Below are 22727 nucleotides of genomic sequence, written 5' to 3' on the forward strand. Positions count from 1 at the left end.
AACGGTACCATAGAAAGAAATGGAGTTTAGAAATTTCTTCAGATTTAGAAAGAAAACCTTTACTTGAATCAGCTGGGTGATAATATTATGAATTTCCTGTTCTTGGTAAGACTATTCATTTAAATACGAACTTTAGCTGAAACAAAAAATAATTTGTTTTGTGAAAAACCGTAGTTTCAAGAGAGTTTAATTGTTCTGCAATGAATTTGTATTTTCATAAATTATGATTTTATTTAATTGATATTAGACTTTAAGTTAATAAGGGGACATATTATATCCTAAGACTGGTATTCCGGCATCGTTTTTCACTTTTGTTATTGTAAATTGTAATATTTTAAATGAACTTAGCAAACATTTTATTTTGCAGCTCATTAAATTTGAGGTATTATTTTGTCAAACAATGGATTAATAATTCTAGAACATATTTCCATACTCATTTTATGCTACCGTCATAGTTTGATTTATGATATAGAGTATTATCAGCTGATTCTAATAAAAATAAAATAGAATACAGAATTTCTGGTATTATGAAACTTATTTTAAGAACTTTTTGATGAGTCAAAGTTTTACCTTCTCTTTTTATAGCCTCTTCTGATATGAGCAGAAAAACCAAGAACAGGGTTTTGTGTGGATTACGTTTTTCTCTGCCTTGCTTATGACTCTTTCTTATTGTTACCTACCTATAATCTTGTATTATTGTTCCATGAAAAGATACTTGGATGTTCATCTCTTTGTCAGCTCTGCACTAGGAGACAAATTTACTGCTGTAACGTAGGCCTTTGAAATATTCCTAAGAATTTTTTCCTAAAAGTACAGTTTTTCTCTATGTGACTGGAAATAATTTCTCTCATATACCCATAAATGAAAGTGAATTAATGGAACTTTATTCTCTGTAGCATTACAATTGGATAATACTGGCATTGTGTATTTGTATCCAAAAGCCTTTGCTCATTTGAGGCACCTGTGATTTTTATTTTTATTTTTTTTTATATCTATACGAAATTTTATGAAATACTTAAATCCTGGAATATTTGAGGGGCTTTCCAATCTTAGTAATTTATATTTACAGTCTAATCATGTATTCTTTGTTCCAAGAGGAGTTTTTAATGATCTAGTTTCAGTTCAGTACTTAAAGCTTCAAAGAAATCACTTCCCTGTCCTTGGGATTGGTACCTTTGTTGGTACGATTGCTCTTCAGGTACTTGGTTTATCAAATACTTAAGTTTTGAGGATATCAGATGTAAACTTTCAATATCTTGGAAATCTGGATTGTTTGTATCTGTAAGGTAATAATTTAACAAAAGTACCATCAAAAGCTTTTGCGGTACTTAAGAGTCTTAAAAGACTTTTTGCCTCATAACCGTATTGAAGCCTTTTACGTTTAAAGGACTTGTCAACTTGAAATAGTTCCTTCTGAAAAATTCAAGAATTAAAAATTTACTAGGGATGGATTTAATGGAATTAATAATCATAAACATTTAATCTTAAGTCATAATGATTTAGAAAATTTAAATTCTGACACTTTTAGCTTGTATAAGAATTTAGTATACCTTAAGTTAGATAGAAACAGAATAATCAGTATTGATAATGATACATATGAAAATATGGGAGCATCTTTGAAGATCCTTAATCCTGTCATTTAATAATCTTACAGACTTACATCAAGGGTCCCTAAGCCATTGTCTTCATTGACTCATCTTCAGGCAAATTGTAATCCTTGGGATTGTAACTGCAAACTATTGGGCCATCACGACTGGCTAGCATCTTCAGCCATTACCCTAAACATCTGTTGTCAGAACCCCCCATCCATGCGTGGCAGAGCATTGCATTACATTAAATGGACTGACTTTACAGATTGCGGTACATCTTCAACAAATGTATCCAGAGTTTGGGCTATAAAATCTCTTCATATTCATCACAAGACCACTGCGTTAATGATGGCCTGGCATAAAACCACAAGTGGGAATCATTTGGAAAATGCTGAGAGCGTTACTTTCGGGGAACAAATTCGTTCTTCACCTGCCAGTAGATTTTTTCAAGAGAATACCTTTGGTAATCCACTAGAGACTACTGCAGTGTTACCTGTGCAAATACAGCTTACTTCTTCTGTTAACTTGAACTTGGAAAAAAACAGCGCTCTTCCAATTGATGATGCTTCAGTGTCAGGGAAAACATCTCTCATTTGTACACAAGAAGTTAAAAGGTTAAATGAGGCTTTTGACATTTTGCTAGCTTTTTTTATCTTAGCTTGTGTTTTAATCATGTTTTTGATGTACAAAGTTGTTCAATTTAAACAAAGACTAAAGACATCAGAAAACTCGGGGGAAAATAGACTTGAGTATTACAGCTTTTATCAGTCAGCAAGGTATAATGTAACTGCTTCAATTTGTAACACTTGCCCAGATTCTTTTGAAAGCCCTGGTTTGGAGCATATTCGACTTCATAAACAAATTGTTCCTGAACGTGAGGCACAGGTCATTCTCTTTGAACATTCTGCTTTATAATTCAACTCAGTAGTGGCTTTAAGAAAACTTAAGTGCCATGGACATGAGTAAAGCTTAAGCCTCCTTGTAGAATTATAAACTTTATTTGGAAATATAATGAAGTAGATGAGCCTAGCATTTAATAAATGATGTTTTTAATAACTCATGAATACTGTATTTATTCAGCAAATATTTTCTTTGAAAGGCATTGTATTAAGTAATAATAATAGCTAACATTTCTGTGTACCAAACACTATGCTAAATACTTTAGATATCACATTTAATTTTTAAAAGCCTTGTAAAGTAGTGCTGTCTACACTTTACAGGTAAGGAAACATAGCCAGATGAGTTTGAGAAATTCTCACACTTGTGCACTCCTTCGGTCTATCTGATTACAAAGTCCATGCTCTTAATTGTGAACAACATAGACACGGTTCCTGTTATCAGTAGGGCTTAAAATCTAGAGGAGGGAACACATGGTGTTACTGTACAGTATTCTAAGTATTGCACTTGGAGTGCTGTTGGGCATAACATATATGGAGGTGAGAGGTGGCTTTATGAGAAAAGTAACATTGAGATGGATCATGGAGGATGGAGAGGAATTATCCCAGTGAAGAGAGCTGAGCAATAGGTAGAGGTGAAATCATATCAGAAGGGTTGAAGAAACAAATAGAATACTGCTTTTCAGGAACTGAAACAGTACAGCTGGAGCTGTGGGTGGTGATGGGAGATTTGCAGCTAGAGAGCTATCCAGTGATGAAGGATGTTGTAATTGTATGTTTTTCCTAAGGTAGCAGGGAGCCATGGAAGGATTTTAAGCAATGGAGTGACATGATCAAATTTATTTTTTAGCAAGTGCACTCTTTCTAAAAGGAGCAACACAAGTAGAGGATGATTAATTGCGTAGGAATCTGAATCACTAATCCAGGACAGAGAGGATGGATTCTAGAGCTACTTTGGAAGTGAGATGAACTGGCTTGGCAGATGGCTGAAGGTCGGCAGGTGAGGGAAAAAGAAAAAGTGTTAGATTTTCAGTTAGGCAGCTTTATGCTGTGTTCACTGAGCAAAGAAAGCAAGAGGAGCGGGGAGATATAAGTGGGGGCAAAATAATGCGTTCAATTTTAGGTATATTGAATTTGAGATTCGTATAGAATCTTCAAGTGGAAATACCCATCAAGCAGAAGATAAGGAAAGAGATCTGGCTGATAAAGGTGAATTTTAACCTTTCATCTGTCCAGTAGTCTGGGAGTACATGACACATTCTTGTACATGTAACAATAACCATTTGGGCCATGATTTTGGAAGACGGGTAAGTGAGGAAGAATGAAATGAAAGAGCCTCTAGGAGATGATAGTAGCCTCAATTGAGAATCTTTAATATAGATAGATGGTAATTGAAGTAATGGAGGTGATGTAATGTTTTTCTTCATTAGCATGAATTTTTACTTGTGTAGCACTCTTCAGAATATTAGCTATAATAAGTGCCTGTACTTGATCTGCTAATAGTGGCCTGAACTACAAGTATGTGTTAGATTTCCTCTAAGCATTATATAGTTCATGTTTGTGCTATTCTTTCACTTACCCCCAATTATTTTTTATCATTAAAAGATAATACAGTCCCTGTGAAATTAGCTTGAAACAATCTGGGAGTGTTTAAACCATGTGATAATTATCTAGTTTGTATTGTGAAACTGAAATAATTCTATGAAGGTGCTATGTTCTCCGTTATGCATACAGTACTACCCAAACTCAGAATCACCTGAAAGCCTTGATAAAACACAGATTCTGTCCCCACTCTTTCCAAAATTCATGATTCAATAGGTCTGGAGTAGGACCTGTGAATTTGCGTTCTAACAAGTTTGCTGATGCTGCTGGCTTGGGCACCATGCTTTGAGAGCCATTGCTCTGAGATACTTTAGAGAAAAGCACGAAGGGGCTTAGTAGTGGTCCTGAGATACACTAGGAATCGCAGAAAAGTTAAAGCTGTGGCCCTTTCTCCCCAAGAATTTTCAATGTTCCGCTTTTTCCTGACTAGCTTAAAGTTATGTATGTCCTTGATTGTGATTTTAGTAGAAAACCTGAATATATTTCTAAAAAGTTTGTTCTTATATGAATTACTTTTTTTATTATGGAAGAGTATGTTGTGTTTGTTTCACTTTGAAAATTACTTTTAATAACAAACTGTCTTTGTTGTGTCTGCCCAACCCCCCACAACTTCAATTAGGTTTCTTCCTTTATTTACTAGAAGTACAAATTCATTGGGAAAAAACAATTCAAACAATACAGAAATACTTAAAGTAGAAGTTGAAAACTCCTCCATGTCCTTCTTCTCCACTACCTAAATCACATCTTCTTAAAGATGATTAGGAACAGCATAGGTGATTATAAAGTTAGGAAAAATCTATATAACAAAATATTAATCTTTATCATAAAACTAATTCTCACACAGTTTAAAGAAGGTAATTTAGAAATTCTATTGAAATTTTTATATATAATTTATAATTGATTTAGGCTCACCTAGAAAACTTTAATCTTAGTAATATCAATCTCTGTATAGAACTATAGTTGTACACAGTGGTCTTCATTAAGTGTTCATTCCAGTTTTTGTCAGTCGCCATTTCTTTTATAAATGTTAGCTAGCTCACATTTCACTGTTTAATATTTGCACAGTTTTAAAAAAACATAAGGTAAAATTAATTTGACGTGATACATCCATAGAGGTTTGCTGTAATTTCTGTATTTTTTCACATTTTGAGCAGCCCTACCTTGAACAAAACAGTCAAGTTGACACCAAATTATATATATATATATATTTACGCACACACACACTCAACCTGGGATTGAATCTGCAGCCTGGGAATGTGTCCTGACTGGAAATCAAACCCATGACCTTTCGGTCCACAGGGCAGTCTTCAACTAATGAAGCCACACCAGCCAGGGCCCAAATAATATTTTTAACCCTTTGAGTGCAGTGCGTAATTGCTAAAATTCGTGTGAGAAATGCCAGGCTATTTTGCTGAGAAATGCAGAGTTTAGGAAAAATGTCTATAAAAACATTATTATTCATAATAATTTGCTGAAAATTTCACAACATATAGTAAATACACTCCTTTTGTAAGCAGTGTTCTTTGACGCAATTTAGCAAAATTATTGCTTTAAAATTATTTTATTACAACAATTATTTTAGAAAAAATAAATTCTTTCCTTCAATATGGCTTTTGAAGTATAATATATGGCATAATATAAAACCTATGATAATAATTTGAAAAAACACATAGTAACATGGATAAGAAGCAAGAAGTATACCAAATATTGCATAAATTTTTGAAAAAAAGATAACTTCATAATGTACAAAAAAATGAACACAAACAACATTCACACTAGAGACATATATCGATACATATCAACAGTGAAAAAGTTTATAAACAAAATGCTAACGCTATACAGTGAAGCAATGAAAATGTTCATTAGCAAAAGCTTCCTTATCATGCACACTGCATAGAGTTTCGACAATTATTGCAAAGATAAATGAAATTAAAAGGACTGTTTAAAATATAAGTAAAAATTATACCAATATGTCAGTATTTGAACAAGTGTAAAAATTTGGATCAGCATGAGAAAAAGTTATATCAATATATAACCTGATGTACAAAAGAAGGGAACAAAACAAAATATGAATTATTCCATTGTTATTTACATTTATAGCCGTCAAAAAAAGAGTTGTTGGGAGTGATGCTGGCACTTTGGGGGAAATTTGTCAGCATTGCTCACAGAGACATTGGCACTCAAAGGTTAATTAATATAACTAAAGAAGCTTACTCTTCAGATTTCTGTATTTTCTTTTTTACCATTACCTAAAGGTTCTTGATTAGAGCACTGAAAAATAGGTAGACTTTAACTTAAAATGATTGTCTTTCAGAGGGATAGTTTTAAATACATTTCCATTTTTTCCATTGAATTTTATAAAAAGTGGTTTAAGATTCTAGAGCATGCCCCAAAAATGTCCCTTCCCCACTTTTTTCCCATACACCCCACCACCCTTATCAAATCAGAAGTATAGAACTCAACTACCATTTATTTATAATAACTTTGAAATGCATTTAGAATTCCAACATGGAATTTCAGAACATGTCTCTCACTTTTGAGATAACTGAGGACATTTGATGTCTGATTATCTCTGAGGGCTTCAATGATATCTATGGGACAGAGACTTCAACAGGAGTGAGCAGGAAATAGAAGGTCCCAGTAAGAGTCTTGGGTAAAGGCCATCAAAGGTGTCTTGCAATCTTCTCGAAGTGAAGGATTGCCAGTTTTGATAGCTGGAGGCTAAGTACTTGGGAGAGGTAAAGTGGGGACATTGTGGGAGAGTGAGGGAATTGTGTAAAAGTCAGAAATAAGTAAGGAAAGAGGGTCTCTGGATACCTTTTTGTTTTCCATCAACTTCTCGTTCTTAGTGGTGTCCTTGACTTTCTCATACATAAAGTTCCAGGGTTACTTCGTTCATTTACTTTGCCTCATGACCACTTGTGTCTTGAGTCAGCCACAGTTGGACAGATTTTTATTCTCTTCTATCCTGTGGCCTTATATATTTTGTTTGTAGAGGTCCTCCAAGTAGTAGTACAATTTATTCAGTTATTACTTAAACTATTATTAATACATGATATTTACCATTAGACCACACACAATATCAAAAAAAACTTGTTAATATATAAACCACATACAGAAGTAGGTATACCTGTGTAGCTACCATACAGATCAAGAAATAGAACATTGAAACATAACATTATATGTGAACATGTCTTGAACTTATGAGTTATATAAGCACCTAAGTGCTTAAGCTCTAAGGTGGAGGGGGACCAGCATGTGATTAGGGCCTTATTTAATTATCTTACTTGCATCACAACAGCAACAGTAAAATCTGTTATATTTGTTTTTAAGGGGTATAATAATGGTAGATGAAAACCTAGAGAACCTTTTACAGGACTCAACAGCTTTAAAACTGAGCTTTCCTACCAGGTTGGTCCTACATGCACTTCCTCATGTTCTGTTGGACTTAACTGTTCTTCCTCGTTCTAAGGATCCCACTCCTTGTCTCCTATTACTGAGCCTAAGACTGGAGAGCATATGTCTGGACTTGTGACACAATGTGCTGCTTTGGACTGAGGAGAAAGAGGATGGAGTGTGTGCAACCAGATAAAAGGCTGTTTTATTTATTGATTTTATTTTATTTATACCCATCTCCCACTAGATAGGAGCTCAGTTTTTTTTCTCCTGATAAACCCATTTTGTTTCTCATTAAAACACACACACATATATGTATATATACACACACATATATATATTTCTGTTATTGGACTTACTGATCCTTTAGGTAAGTGGGGAGGGATTTGCATCTGTTTGGTCAAATTCTTTATTATCTAGTCTCTTAATGCTTCCAGTTATGGAACAATAGTAACAAGGCAATGGGCCCATTCTTTTCGGTCTTACACTGTCTCAAGCATAGTTTTTTTTTTTGTTTGTTTGTTTTAAATGCCCTCAACCTCTAGTCATCACTCTACCGAAGTTAGTAGGCTCTTGTTGCTCCATGCTTTTAATGTGAGAAGTTGTGGGGATTAAAAGAGAAATGTCCTAGGCAAAGCAGCGTGAATGAGAGGAATGTGTAGTATTCCTGCTGCTGGCTCAGATGTGCATTGTTTCATTGCTCCTGACTTTTGTGGCATCACCGTGATATAGTAGAGGCACTCTGTTTTAGTAGAAGTAAGTCATTTTCTGATCCTGAATACTGTGGAGACCTTGTGCATATGTTACCTTCCTTCTATCTTCATGTCTCATATCTCTTGAGTTTCCAGTCCATGTGCATAAACCCTTGCCTGTTCTTAGGTCATTGACTTTGGAAAATGTTAATACTTTTTGCCTGACACCTTTTATAATATTAATTTCCTAGCTTCAATTCCAGCCTTAATACATAAGTTTACATTTTAAAATATTTTTGTTTGAGATCCCATGGAGCAACATTTTCTATGTTCTTGGGTAGTTTCCTCATGTCTTGGTTTTCAAAACTCCTTATCTTCAGTCATCTACTTTTCATCCATGCAAGCCTCCTCAAGCACTGTTTTCTAGTCTTCTAGAATGGGCACCTTTGAGATAATAGAAAATATTCTGCTCTTCTGATCCTCTCAGACTTTGTCCTATGTATATCTTTATTTGCTTCATTAATATCCTTTAATAAACTGGTAAATGTGTTTTTCTTTTAGTTCTGTTAGCCACTCTAGCAATTAATTGAACTCAGGGAGGATGTTATGGGAACCTCTGATTTATTGACAGTTGGTCAGAAGCACAAGTAAAACCTGGGCTTGGGACTGGCATCTGAAGTAGAAGGTGATGGGGGCAGTCTTGTGGGACTGAATCCTTAATCTGTGCGATCTGACACTGCCTCCAGGTAATGTCAGAATTGAGTTAAGTTGTAGGATACCCTACTGGTGTTACAGAATTGCTTGCTGTGGGGAACCCCTCAGAGAAAACACATGCACGCATGCACACACACGTGTGCTGACCAGAAGCATGAGAAGTACTGTTACCTGTGAGTAGAAAGGAGACTCACAGGAGAGAATCACAGTAGGGAAGAATAGAACAGGGTTTTCCCTTACTGAGGAAGGAGAATCTGAGATTTCTTCCCTTAAAGGATCAATACCCATTTGTTTTATTCTTATTAAAAATACAACTAACCAAGGAAATTCAGGCAGTAGCCTTACTAGCAGATAGAATTCTGTAATGAAAACCGCAAGACTAGACATTGTCAAAAAGAAGGTTGGTGTAACTGGAGAGCAGTATGAAAAGTTAAATGTTGTCAGAGAGAGGTAGGCAGAAACCAGGGCTGAGTCAACTATGATTAGGAGTTGCAGTTTTTAAGTGTAACAGGAAGTTATTGAAAGGTTAAATTCTTGCTTTAAAGCAAGGGAGGCCTGATGAGACCTTCCAAAAGAGCACTCTGATCTGCTCTGTAGGGAATGGATTAGAGCAGTGGTTCTCAACCTTTGGGGGTCGAACGACCCTTTCACAGGGGTCGCCTAAGACCATCGGAAAACACATATATAATTACATATTGTTTTTGTTATTAATCACTGTGCTTTAATTATGTTCAGTTTGTAACAATGAAAATACATCCTGCATATCAGATATTTACATTATGATTCATAACAGTAGCAAGATTACAGTTATGAAGTAGCAACGAAAATAATTTTATGGTTAGGGGTCACCACAATATGAGGAACTATATTAAAGAGTTGCGGCATTAGGAAGGTTGAGAACCACTGGATTAGAGGGAGCCAGAAGTGGAAGTTGTCCCTGTTTGGGAAGTTATGCAGTAGTATGAACTAGAGTCAGATTTGACTTGTGCGCAGTGTCCATTATAGAGAGAGAGACATGCAGAGATTCAAAGATAAGTGTGACAATGTGATGATGAATTGAGTGTTGGAAGAGTACGTGAGAAAAAAGGTCAAGACTGAACGCCAGGTTTCTGGCTTAAGTCACTGGCTAGATAGGATTGCTCTTTATTCAGATAAGGACAGCTGGAGGAGAGCCCGGTTTTTATTTTGTCTTGTTTGGGTTTCTCTGTTTTTGTTGGGGAGGCACTCAAAAGTTTGGTGTTAGGTATCTGAAGTTGGACCTGTTTGTGAGACTCCCAAGAGTGGATAAGAAGGATGCAGATGTACTTAGAGTTTCGGAGCTCAGAGAGAGGTCATTGTATGTGCTAGCAGTATTGAAGTGGAATTTGGCATTGAGCCTGCACAAGGCAGGTTTAATAATGTTTTCCATGAATAAAATATTTTCCTCTAAGAAAAATATATGTAAGGTGTTTTGATCAGCTTGAATTCATTATACTTCTAGAGCTATAATAAAATAGTCAGATATTTATTGTATCAAGTTAGTGTAATTACATATACTTGTTCTAAAATAATGTAAAATATTACTCTAGGGGGATTTTTCTCATTTATTTCATGATGCAGTTTTATTCAAATGCTTCATATAAGTTTTTGACTTCAGTGTGCTTATCATTAACAAAGTCCCCTTTTGATCATATAACACTGTTTTCTGTAGCGCATTATTTTCATTTTGGTCTGAGCTTTGTGACATACAGCACTTCCCGGGAACTTAGCTCCAAGCCGCGAGAACTGTTCCATATAACCGCAATAGCATTAGCATGGTTGGCTTTAAAAAAATTGTCCCGAAGGTATAGATTTATGATTACTTTGTAATTATTTATTGTATAGCTTTGTTTTCAACAATGGCCAACATACACAGTGGTGAGGTCATACCTTAACCCCATAATTAACCAAATCTTTAGTAAATTCTTTTATATTCCTTTTTACAAAACAAGAACCTGTCAGTGACTTCTGTAGTCATCCAAAACAAGCATTGATTGTTTTTTTTCAGCCAAATGTCTTCCAAATCATTTTATATTACTCAGTGATCATCTCTTTTTTGAATGGGATCTTAACATGTCTTCATTGGGCAGTGTTTCTTAAAGCATGTAGATGGCAGTTTCTTCTCATAGATCATTGCACTTATTATTTTTTTTATCTCAATACTGGCTTTTTTCACCTGTGTATGTATACTCAAACAAAGCTATTTAGTAGAATGGTTTATGCTATAAAAGCCTTCCTAAGGATCATTGTTGGGTGTAAAAAAATTCAAGCTTTATTTTAAAATAACTCAGTGAATTTCCACTATAAATTTTTGAATTCCATTTCCTTTCTAGTATTTTTCAAGGGAACTAGATTTATTAATAAACTTTTCCATGACCATGCAGAGAATGGCCATGTAAAAAGGATGTATGTTTCCATTTAAGTGACCAAAGTATTTGCAGCCTTGGTCCTGGAAAATATCTAGAGGAAAAAAGAAACAATCTAATTTTAGTGTAAATGTTACCATGTTAGTATCCTCTGATGTGGTAGAAATCTTGTAATAAGACTGGTAAATCAAGGCTCTCTTCTTTTCCCATTTTCTTTCAATAAACTGTTATTCTTTGCTACATCCTGGTAAACAATATAAGCAGAAAAGTATAGTAAAGAGGATATTTTATTTGTGGCTTTTAGTGCTTAAAAACTTATTTATTTTCTTAAATTACCCTAATATGATTGACCTCCTGTGTTTGAGGTATAACAATGTGAGAGTAACTTCAAATATTAACTAAGTGTGATGTACAAATAGTGTAATTATTGTCTGGTTACATCTAAGGAAATCTTAAAGTGATTTATTTTTTTCTTGGGCCTACAACTATGAGACACTATGAACCATCAACTTTAAATTATGAAACTGTTCTGAAAAGGTAACAGAAAATTTTGTCTGTTTCTGCATGCCTGTTTTCCTTCTATGTCCAAGAGAATGGAGATGTGATGTGGATATGTAAATCCATCACAGGGAAGTGATTTAAGGCACACGCTCTATATTGATGGATCAGTTATATAAAAAAATGAAAATGTAAAATGCTCACTAGAAAAATAACAATAAAAATTAGAAAAGATTATTTGTGCCCTTGGGGATTACAATTTTTTCTTTATCTTTTTAAAGGCATTTTGTTTTTCTGAACACCTGTGGTTGGATTCATAATGATAAAAAGGACAAAGAATTTTAAGCCTGCATGGTTTTCTAAGTTGGGTGAATAAACACAAGAAAGATAGACTGGTATTTTTTAAGTACATATTATTTTTAAAGCGAGAAAAAATCACTTCACATGAAAGTTCTGCAATTCATATATTTTACAGACAGATACTTTTACATACCCAGAAAATGCCTTAAAATATCATACCTTTAGGAACAAAGTCAAGATTAAGAACCACAGGTTTACTCATGCTCATTTGACTGAAAAATTTATTTCATGTTTTCACCTATTTATTTAATGTTTGTATATGTGTAACATCACTTATTGCATACTTGAAAATGCATGATTGAAAAAACTAGCAGATCTTTGAAAAGACCTGTATTTTTTCTTTAGTGTATTTGTAACTTGTGTCTATGTGAAGAAATATATCAGCCAAGTTTGTAAAATAAGAAAAGGAAAAGAGTTTGTGGCAAGTAAAAAGGAAGAAAATGTTATGCTTAGTAATACTTTTCCCCTTCGGTTTTACTTTTATTCTCCTCTTTTATCCTTGGTGATAAACTCCTTGCATTTTCTCAAAAGACTGTTGTAGAAATAAATTTCAACACAGCTACCTTCTGTTCCATTTTCTGCCTCATGTCTAGTGAAAAGTAGTAAGTTGTAATATATTATCTACAACTTAGCTACCCATGCTTGTAATTTAAAAAGAAGTAAAAATATTGTGAAAATGAGTGAGGGCAATTCTTGAGCTTTGGGGGTCATTAATTCCCATGATTATTGAGTGTTCACATTATGCATAATAAAAATGTAAACGTTAACATATGGGCTCTGCCTCAAGTTACTTACAATCTGAGAGAGAGCAGGCATGAAGAGTTAAATGACATTAGGAAAAGGTAGTATAAAAGATGTCACATGTGTTCCATGTCAAATGAAATGAACAGTGCAGAGGTTTTATGCTACTGGAAATCCAAAGGACAGAATGCTTAATTACAGTGGGTTCAAGAGTGGGCAAGGAAGGCGTCATGAGCAAGTGTGAATAAAGGTGAATGGAAAATGGAGGGAGAACATTGGAAGAGCAGATAGGGATTAAGCAGATACAGGAGTTGAGAACTATTGTATTCTATCAGGAGGTGCTGACTTAACTGCTTGGAAGCAGTAAAAGGAAGGGTTATGCAATGTACCTTTGGAGAGGTGGGTTCAATAGAAATTGCTGAGGTTCTTGATAGCCCTTGAAAGTTCTTAAGTTAAGGAGGAAAAATGAAATTTAAGAGGCCGGAATAGAAATCCCCCATTTGCATCCTTGAAGCCCTCAGTAAGAAGGAAACAGAATCAAGTGGATCCCATTTAGCATTGTGAAATAAAAATAAGTTTTTATCAAAATTGGGGCTTCTTTAGGAGGAGAATCTGTCCTCATGCAGTCATTGAAAGATGAATTAACTTGAAAATTCTAAGATCTTGAGTGGAGGTAGAATGATCAAGTACCTGGGAGCCAGGGATGAGAATTAGAGAATTATAATTTCCCAGTGCTTCGTTAGCACCATCCAGGTGACAGGATACACTGGCTTTAGTTGAGTGCCAGTTAATGAGTAAGAAAGACCTGTCAAACTGCAAAAGGCATTTAGCTGTTCAGAATATCATAACTTGATTTTTAAAAAATCTCAGTTGTTGTTTAGTTTCTTTGTCCTTTCTGCAGACTTTTAGGTGATGATGAGCTCCTGAGTTTGCAACACAACTTTTTGCAGTTTTTTTCCTCTAAATCATAGAACAGATAACATTCAGAAGTTCAACACAACTTTCCTATGTGCATGCAAAGTTATGTGCACTAGACTTGAAGCTTCATTTAGTTTCTGAATTCCCTGAGGGTGGCTGTCTATCTTATCCCCAGAGCCTCTAGTGATGGCTGACATATTTTTGGGGCTCATAAAATGTTGATTAAAATGAATGAAGTTAACTTTGGTGACCTATTCATCAGGAAGGGTTGGCCTGGATAATATGACCTCTTATTCTAATAACTTCTTTCTTTGTAAATTAATTGGTATCCTGGTATAACCACCCCTCAAATTTATTAATACTCCATGAGCCAGTCTTTTTGAAGTCTGCTCATGGGACCCCACTGAGACATAAAATTTTGACTGTAATATTTAGTAATCATGTTGTTTTGTTTAGCTCCAGAGTATTTTGTTTTTTAAACCGTAGTATAGAAGCTAGCAAGGAGTTCAGCTAATCTTTTCAGAACTCTGGATTGCTATATTCTTAGTTAGTACTGGTCTGAGGGGTTAAGAACTGAGTGAGACCTAAAATTGCATGTTTTCTCTGGCTACCTTCACTTTTCCAACATTATACCCAATGCCAAATTTAAATGAATGTAAATGACAGGACAATTAGAAGATGACACACTGAGAAGAATCCTAATAAAGTATTTCTCACAATTCCAATAATACATATAAAATACTTGGGGTGCTTTTTATTTAAAAAAAGAAGAAAACCCAGAAAGTAATTTCTAGTTCTTGCTTTTTGTATTTAAAGAGAGAGCATATATGAGATTATCTAAGTGTATGCCTTTTATCATTTCCCCTTTTTTGTTCAAACCTATTTTCGTTTTATTCCTCTGAGGGTTTATTGCTCTCTTTTGACTGTTATGTTTTAAATGCCTAATCACATTTTAAAGCATTTTATTCAGAAAAGCTGTATATTATAAAAAGCCAGATTGATTCTTAATTTGTAGAAGACAAGGTCAAGAGTATTGTGAATAAGTGAAGCGAAAGCTTAATATTCAACACTTCATAATGAATACTATATAAAAGAAATAAATTTTAAAGCCTTTATTTTAAAATGTTACATTTAGAGGGAAGATTTTAAAAATACAAAAGGAGAAAAATAATACATAACTTCTTACTGCTTATTTTCTTTAAATATGGGTTGTGTATGCCAGGAAAGTACAAGCCTTTTGTGGCTTTTTGTTATCCCTAATATTTGGAGGTAATTTTCCCAAACTGCTTAATGTGGTAATTGAGGTGCCTCCTTTTGAGTGCTTTTTGAACTTGAATTCTTTGAAGATAATCATTGTATAACTTCTCCTTTTACCCATCCCAGAATATGGCTACTTCCTTTCCATTCTTTTTCTTCAGTCCTTCTTCTTTTCTATATAGAATCCACTCTTCCCATTCAAAGCCAGCTTTTATACCTTTCCACTCTGTGCCATAGTCATCCTCCCCTTTTGTGAACTTGAAATCTGTGCCTCATCCTCTGTGGCACTCATTAGGTACTTCAGGGTGAGCATGATTTTTCCAGTCTACTGGACTTTACCCTCCCCACCCCACAAGCTCCAGTTAGATAGATCTCTGCCTCGTGAGTCCTTTTCTGTGCAGCATGTCACATTCCAATGACAAAAAATTACTAACTTACCAACTTGACAGATTGCCTCACCTCTCTCTTTCTTTATCCTCACAAGACAGTCGTTTTCCAAGCCTGTCACTTGGTAGAGCTAGAAATTCAGCTGGAGGGAGAGGAGGGAAGGAGGAGGGTGAACTGCAGTGATCACCTTTCTGAGTCCTCCAAGTCTGGATAAGCGTAGGCCAGGACAGTAGTCTTTCTTCCTGAATAGCACGGACAGGCTGAGCGGAGGCTGGACCAATATCCTCTGGCCTGTGTCCAGTCTCCTTCTGTGAATATCAGTATCCCTTCTTTATTCTATTTTTTAACACCTCTTTTTGGTTGATCATTCATGAATTCTATATTTTGGCTTTCAATAAATTTCAAGTTTTTGAACTCATTAGATTTTCCTCAGAATTTTGCAAGGTTTATTCTGATTCCAGCAGTGTCATCTAAACAATCTCATCAATTATGAGAAAGGGGTAAAAGTTACTGCTTTTGGCAGGAATTGTGCAAAGTTTATTTTATCTATTCCGCAGTCTGATTTATCAAAATCTGTTCTTAGCCTCAAAGGCTATGTCTTGTGAATGCTCATGTCTGAACTGAGGCCTAATGCTCTAGAACTGTATCATTTATTAATTCAGCATATTGCTAATTACTTTTTTATAATTACATATATCAAAGATATAACTTATTACCTTCTCAAAAGCATGTGTGCCTGTGCTGGTAGCACCAACATTAATCAATGTGAAAATTTGAAGTAAAATCTATAATCAAATGAACTGGTTGTCAAATTATACCGTTTTTATCTCTCTCTAATATACTCCCTTGTAATTGAGATTCACCTGTATAGCAGAACACGGTCACTCTGAGGTTGCCAGGTATCTGTTAGGAAAATTCATAATCAGTCTTTTGAGAAAATACACAGTAGTCAGAAATTCCATTGATTTCTTGTGAGATTTTTTGATGCTTGGAGGTGATATGAATAGAGAAGGCAGCTGCCTGAGTAGATTCTTCCTTAATAATTAATATTGACACAAAACTCTGTAAAGAGCCTTGGAAGCTATAGCCTAGAGTGCTTTTGTCTTGATTCAACTAATAGGGATCAGTAGTTGATAGCTGTTAAGAACGCTGCTGTGTTAAACAGGAATCTAAGACCCTGCCTGCTTAGCTTGCTCTAATGGATTAGCGGTGATTACTCTGCAGGGAGAAGGGAGAATGGCTTTCCCCCCTGTGTGTTTGCCTTCAGTTTACAGACAAGGAGACCAACACCTAGAAAAATGAATTAGCTTCAGTAGGATTGCACATAGTAGCTGAATAGTGAAGAGTTTTGTTTTTTTAATTTTTTACTCCAGGGTGTTTCTCAATAAGGCCTGATAAGGTAGACAATATCTATGTTTCTTAAGATTTTTTAGGTCTTCTATAAAGGAAACACAGTAACATCAAAAATATATACTCCTACATTAGAGTGTTATAAGCAGATTAAAATGTATTAGAATGATATCAACTGGTTATTATTTGCTTGTGTGGTGATTTAGTTTTCTAAAATTGATCACGTTTGAATGTACAAAGAATTTTGACTTTACAATGATGAGAATGCGTGGTCTAAAGTGATGACCTTTTGGAAACTACTTTACTGAACATTTTAGAAATTAGTTATGACGTGTGGTAATGCAGTGTGAGAAATGCCGTATGTCCCCTGATAAAGATAAGTTCCATGGAGACAAAAGTTACAATTTATTCAGTTAGTTTTAAAGTCAAGTACTATAACTCAGTGTGCCAGTGGATGGGTATGTACTCCCACTTTTTAAAAGTCAGGTTTATTTAAAATTTTTTTCTTTCTTTTATATTTTACTGATTATGCTATACAGTTGTCCCAATTTTTTTCCCCCTTTGCCCCTCTTCTCCCAGTTCTCCCCTTGCCTCCAGCAATTCCACCCTCCTTAGTCTGTGTCCATGGGTCACGCATGTAAGTTCTTTGGCTTCTCCATTTCCTCTACTACTCTTAAAGTATATGAGGCCTGTCCAGAAAGTATTCAGCCATGCACTATGAGAAATAGCAGCATTTATTGAAAAGGATACAAGACACAAGAAACATTGACAGAGGACAATGACCCTTCAGTCCCCTTCAAAGTAGACACCTTGGGACCTCACACACTTCTCCCAGTTGCCATCAGCTGCTATTTTCCTGAATCTCATCAACATTCTGAAATCTCTTCCCTTTCAAAGTTGATTTGTTTTGGGAAAACCCTAAAGTTGCAGGGCACCACATCTGGGCTGTAGCAAGGCTGAGCCACCTGGGTGAGTCGATGTTTCACCAAAAAACTCTGCAGGAGACGTGATGCATGAGCAGGCACCATTGTCGTGCTGAAGCTGCCAATCACCAGTTGCCCAGAGCTGTGGCCTTCTGAATCATCTGAATAGTTCCCGTGGTGGAACGTTCAAACTTAATGCAAAATTTGATGCAGATTTGTTGCTCTATTTGCTTAGTCATTTTGAATGTGACAGCCACACAGCACACATGCTCACTAAACTGCCCCCACTGACTAGTACAGTGAAGTCATCATTGTTCACACATGCGCATTCCAGTCCACTCTCCTTGGCTGCCAGGTTGCATCAATGTTGTGCAAACTGTTCTTGTTACATTAACAATGGTTGGATTTTTTTCTGGATAGACTCATAGTTTACATATAGTAAAACCTCTTTAAAGCATACAGGGCTGCTGTTGTTTTTAGAGAGAGAGAGAGAGAGGGAGGGAGAGGGAAAGAAAAAATCACCAGTTTGTTGTTACACTTATTTATGTAGTCATTGGTTGATTGTTGTATGTGTCCTGTCCAGGAATCAAATCCTCAACCTTGGTATATTGGGATGATGCTTCAACCAACTGAGCTACCTGGCCAACATATAGTTTTGACAAATGTACACAGCATGTAACCACTACCACACTGAGGATACAGAATATTCCCATCACCACCAAAAGTTCCCCTTAATTTTCTGCCTGGCAGACACTGATCAAACAAATAATTTTGCCTTTCCAGAAAGTCACATAAGTGGAGTCATACAATATGTAGTCTTTTAAGTGTATTTTATTTCTTAGTGTAATGTTTTTGTTTCATGTATCTGTTTTGTTTCTTTTTATTAAGCTGACTACTATTCCATTAAATAAGTGTCCCATCGTTTTTTTATCCATTCACTAATTGATAGACATTGGGATCATTTGCAGTTTGGGATTTTTATGACTAAAGCTACCACAAATATTCACATACAGACCTGAAGATACTTGTTTTGGTCTTGGGTAAATACCTAGGAATTGGATTTGCCAATGTGTTTTCCAAAATGGATGTGCCATTTTTTATTCTTACCAGCAATGTATGGGAGGTTTTGTTGTTTTTCATCCTGCTAGCACTTGGTATTGTGACTCTTCTTAATTTTATTTTTAATTAAAGTCTCAGTGTGGTTTTAACTTGCATTTCTCAGGTAACTAATGATATAGAGCGTCTTTTTAGGTACTGATATGGCATCTATATATATTCTTTGGTGAAGTGTCTGTGCAAACATTGGCCTATTTTAAGTTGAGTTAGTTGTCTTACTGAGTTTTCAGTTTTTTATATATTTTAGATACATGTCCTTTGTCAGATACATATTTTACAAATATTTTTTCACAGTCTGTGACTTGTCTTTTGTTTTTATTGAATGTCTTTTTAGAAGAGTAGAGATCTTTAATCTTTTAACATTTTTGTGTCTTTACCTTTTTAATTATAAAATCAACAGAAGACTATTATAATAAGCTAAATAATATTAAAGCATCTCTTTCCTAGCTAATCTACCCTTTAAGTTATTTAAACACACTAATAATTTAGCGAAAGAAAAAATTTTAATGTTATTTGCAAGATAAAATTTCTGCTTTAAGAAATATTTTGAAAATTTCTTTTGTATTTTAAATTAAAATTTCTCTTCATCTTCAAGAGGATAATTAGGAAAAAATACCTGTTAAAATACTCCAGTTTAACCTGTTTTGCTCTTCATTTATTCTAGTGTTATCCAAGATAAATTCTGTGGAATTATAAACATCTCGGTGGAGGGCCTGCATGATGTCATGACAGAAGATCCTGAAACAGGAACTTACAAAGAGTAGGTGGATCATTTAATTAATTGCAGTTGGACAATATGGGAGGGGGGTTAAATTAATTATAACCTGTATGAGTTTTGTTCACTATCACCATATAAATCAGTATAGCAACTATTTGTTATTTTTCTTGTAATATTTATTGTTTGATCTTGATATCAGATGTATTTTGTTATAGTGAAATTCTGAATTGAGCTTCTTTGGTCTAATTATCATTTTATGATTTGATGTTAAGTTTGTTTTGTTTGTTTGTTTGTTTGTTTTAAGCCAAGTATATTTTAGCCTATGAATTCCTTTTTAAAGATGTTTTGAGTATGTTGTTTTTATTTTTTTTCAAGCAGAGCTAAGTTTGAATCTCTGCTGCTTTACTGACTTTTTAAATTTTTTTATTAATTGTAGTTTTTCCATTATCCCCCTTATACTCCTCCCCCTAACAATCACTCCATGAGTCCTTTTCCTTTTTTGCTCAATTCTTTCACTCCCTAACGTTCCCCCCACCCACCCTCCCACCTCCAGCTATCATCCTATTCTATGTCTATGAGTCTCTCTCTGTTTTGCTTGTTAGTTCAGTTTGTTCATTAGATTCCAGAGTATGTTCTGTTTTTCAACTAAAATGTTTCCCTGCCTTTCAGGCAAGTTATGGGAAAAAGGGGATGAGTCAGCATCCTGTTTTTGTATTTGCCTGTTTTAAGCATCACGGGCACTGTTAAGATATTAGAGAATTATATGGTACTTGACTAGTTTCAAAGAGAATAGTTAAAATCATACTATCATGAATTCAGATAATCTCATATCTATATAACTGTTAATCTGATATTTTAAAAAATCAATCATTGTATCCTTTTGTAGTTAGTAGAATTGCCTCAACTTTCTTCTTATTATTATTACTATTGATAAAGGGCATGTTTCATATAATGATAAGCAGGGCTTTAGGATTTTCAGGCCACCTTGAGTTTTCCATAATAATATGCTGAGCCTGCTTTCCCATCTATAGCAAATGGGAAAGATTGCTGTTTGAATCATATTTTGTTGAAAAATGTAGAAAACAGGTATATGCTGTTGAATCTTATTAAATATATATAAATAAATTGTCTGACATGTAACTTAACTTTTGAGAACATAGGAGTTCAGATGAAGTAGGAACTTCAAACTTCTGTGATTACAAACCAATATTTGTTTTCTTTTTATAAAATCCCAGAAGTGGAATTGCTGGGTCATATGGTAGTTCTGTTTTTAATTTTTTTGTAGAACCTCCACACTGTTTTTCATAGTGGCTATACCAACTTACATTCTCATCAGCAGTGTACATGGGTTCCCTTTTCTCTGCATCCTCGCCAACGTTTTATTTCTTGTCTTCTTGATAATGGCCATTCTAACAGACATGAGGCAACACCTCTCTGTGGTTTTGATTTCCATTTCCCTGATGATTAGTGATGTTAAACGTCTTTTCATGTACCTGTTGGCTATCTGTATGTCTTCAAATGTCTATTTAGATCTTCTGCCCGTTTTTTAATTGGATTTTTTGCCATTGAGTTGTATGAGTTCCTTATATATATTGTATATTAACACCTTTTCAGATATATGATTTGCAAATATTCTCTCTCAGTAGGTTGCCTTTTCATTTTGTTGATGATTTTCTTTGCTGTACAGGGCTTTTTAGTTTTATGTTTCTTTTTATTTTTCCTTTTGTTGCCTTCGCTTTTGTACTCAGATCCAAAAAGTCATCACTAAGACCTATGTCAAGGAACTTAACACCTACGTTTTCTTAAAAGTTTTATGTCTTATATTCAAGTGTTTAATCCATTTTGACTTAATTTTTGTGTATGGTATAATATGGTGGTCCAGTTTCATTGTTTTGCATGGGTTTCTTTGTATGTTTGTATTTTAGTTAGTAGAGTTTTTATACCATTAAACCAGAAATATATATATTAATGAAATTTGTTTTATGATTGCCTTTAGTGGTTTTCCTTCTTTTCCTTAAATATTTGTTCTTAGGCAAATTGGAAAAGAGATTTACAACCCCTTGCCAATGTTTGGGAAGTAAAAAGGATGAGAGGGTTTAGTCAGCATTTTAGGGTGCTTTAGAGGCACTAAAATTTATCAGGAAAGGACTCAAATTGTGGTTTTTATAGCTAAAAGATATAAAACATACTGGCTATAAAGGAAGTCATAAATTTAAGTTCCAATGGCGTTTTTTTCCTCCTTCACTTGGTATGTTGACTCATCAGGTAATTCTTCAGCATAAAACAGAGAATACAAGAAGAAACCATGGTTCCCTAATTCTGACATTATCACCTGTATGTTGTCCTAATTTTTATAGGTCCCAGTGATCTCCTCAGTGGTCTCCTTTTCTCTACTTTTCCTATTCTGATTCATTCTGCTCCATTTCTTAAAAGCCTCATTTCTTACAGCATAAACTTGGCTCACTATTCTATGCTAACCCTCAATTTACATTACCGGCCTTTTCTCTTGCCTCCCTAGACTCCTCATCATTCCCGTAATGTGCCATTCAATTCTACGCACGTTTCTTGACGCATAATGTTTTTCTCTCTCGGGCATGCCATGCCCTCAATCTTGCTCTGTTTGGCAAATAACTACCTTTAAGGTCCCTTCATAGCACCTTGGTTATACTGTTTGTATACAAGGGCCCCCCCCCCCCCAACCAGAATTATCTTGTGGAGGGCGGGTCTCTTGTAGTACAGGTTTCTTCTGCTAGATGAATATTCTAGGAACCCATCTGTATCAGTGTATCAGCTGTTGTTGTGAGAGGCTGTGTTCAGCCTGAGTGAATTTTTTTGAAGACTCTTTCAAAGCATTTGCTAATTTCAGGAGGGGTGATTTACAAGCACACCTGCCCACACCTTGCTGAGTGTTCAGCAGTTTTTGACCAAAAATGACATGATCCCCATCCCCTACCCTTTTTATTCACCCAATCTCGCTCTGAGTGACTTTTTTTGTTTGTTTCCCTGGAAAGACATAAACGGTACACTTTGCTTGCCAAGTGATAATATGGTTCAAAGTTGCCTATAAATAAATATCTTGGAGTTTACTACCTTAAATACTTAAGAACAATGCTTTTTTTTTTGGTGTGGCACTTTTTAAAGTGAGATATTTTTGTAATTAAATTGATTTTTACTTATAAATTAATT

General features: G+C 34.9%; 1 protein-coding gene across 1 annotated transcript in view; it reads left to right on the forward strand.

Annotated features, from left to right (window-relative positions):
- Positions 1–22727, forward strand: part of IPO11 (importin 11) — a 199437-nt gene that overhangs the window by 159106 nt on the left and 17604 nt on the right. The window contains exon 29 of the mRNA XM_090276309.1: positions 19488–19583. Within this exon, the coding sequence (XP_090132435.1) occupies positions 19488–19583 (96 nt within the window). The remainder of the gene's footprint in view (positions 1–19487; positions 19584–22727) is intronic.

The sequence above is a fragment of the Furipterus horrens genome, unplaced genomic scaffold (genome assembly GCF_987537825.1).
Source record: "Furipterus horrens unplaced genomic scaffold, mFurHor1.1.pri manual_scaffold_5, whole genome shotgun sequence".
NCBI lineage: Eukaryota > Metazoa > Chordata > Mammalia > Chiroptera > Furipteridae > Furipterus > Furipterus horrens.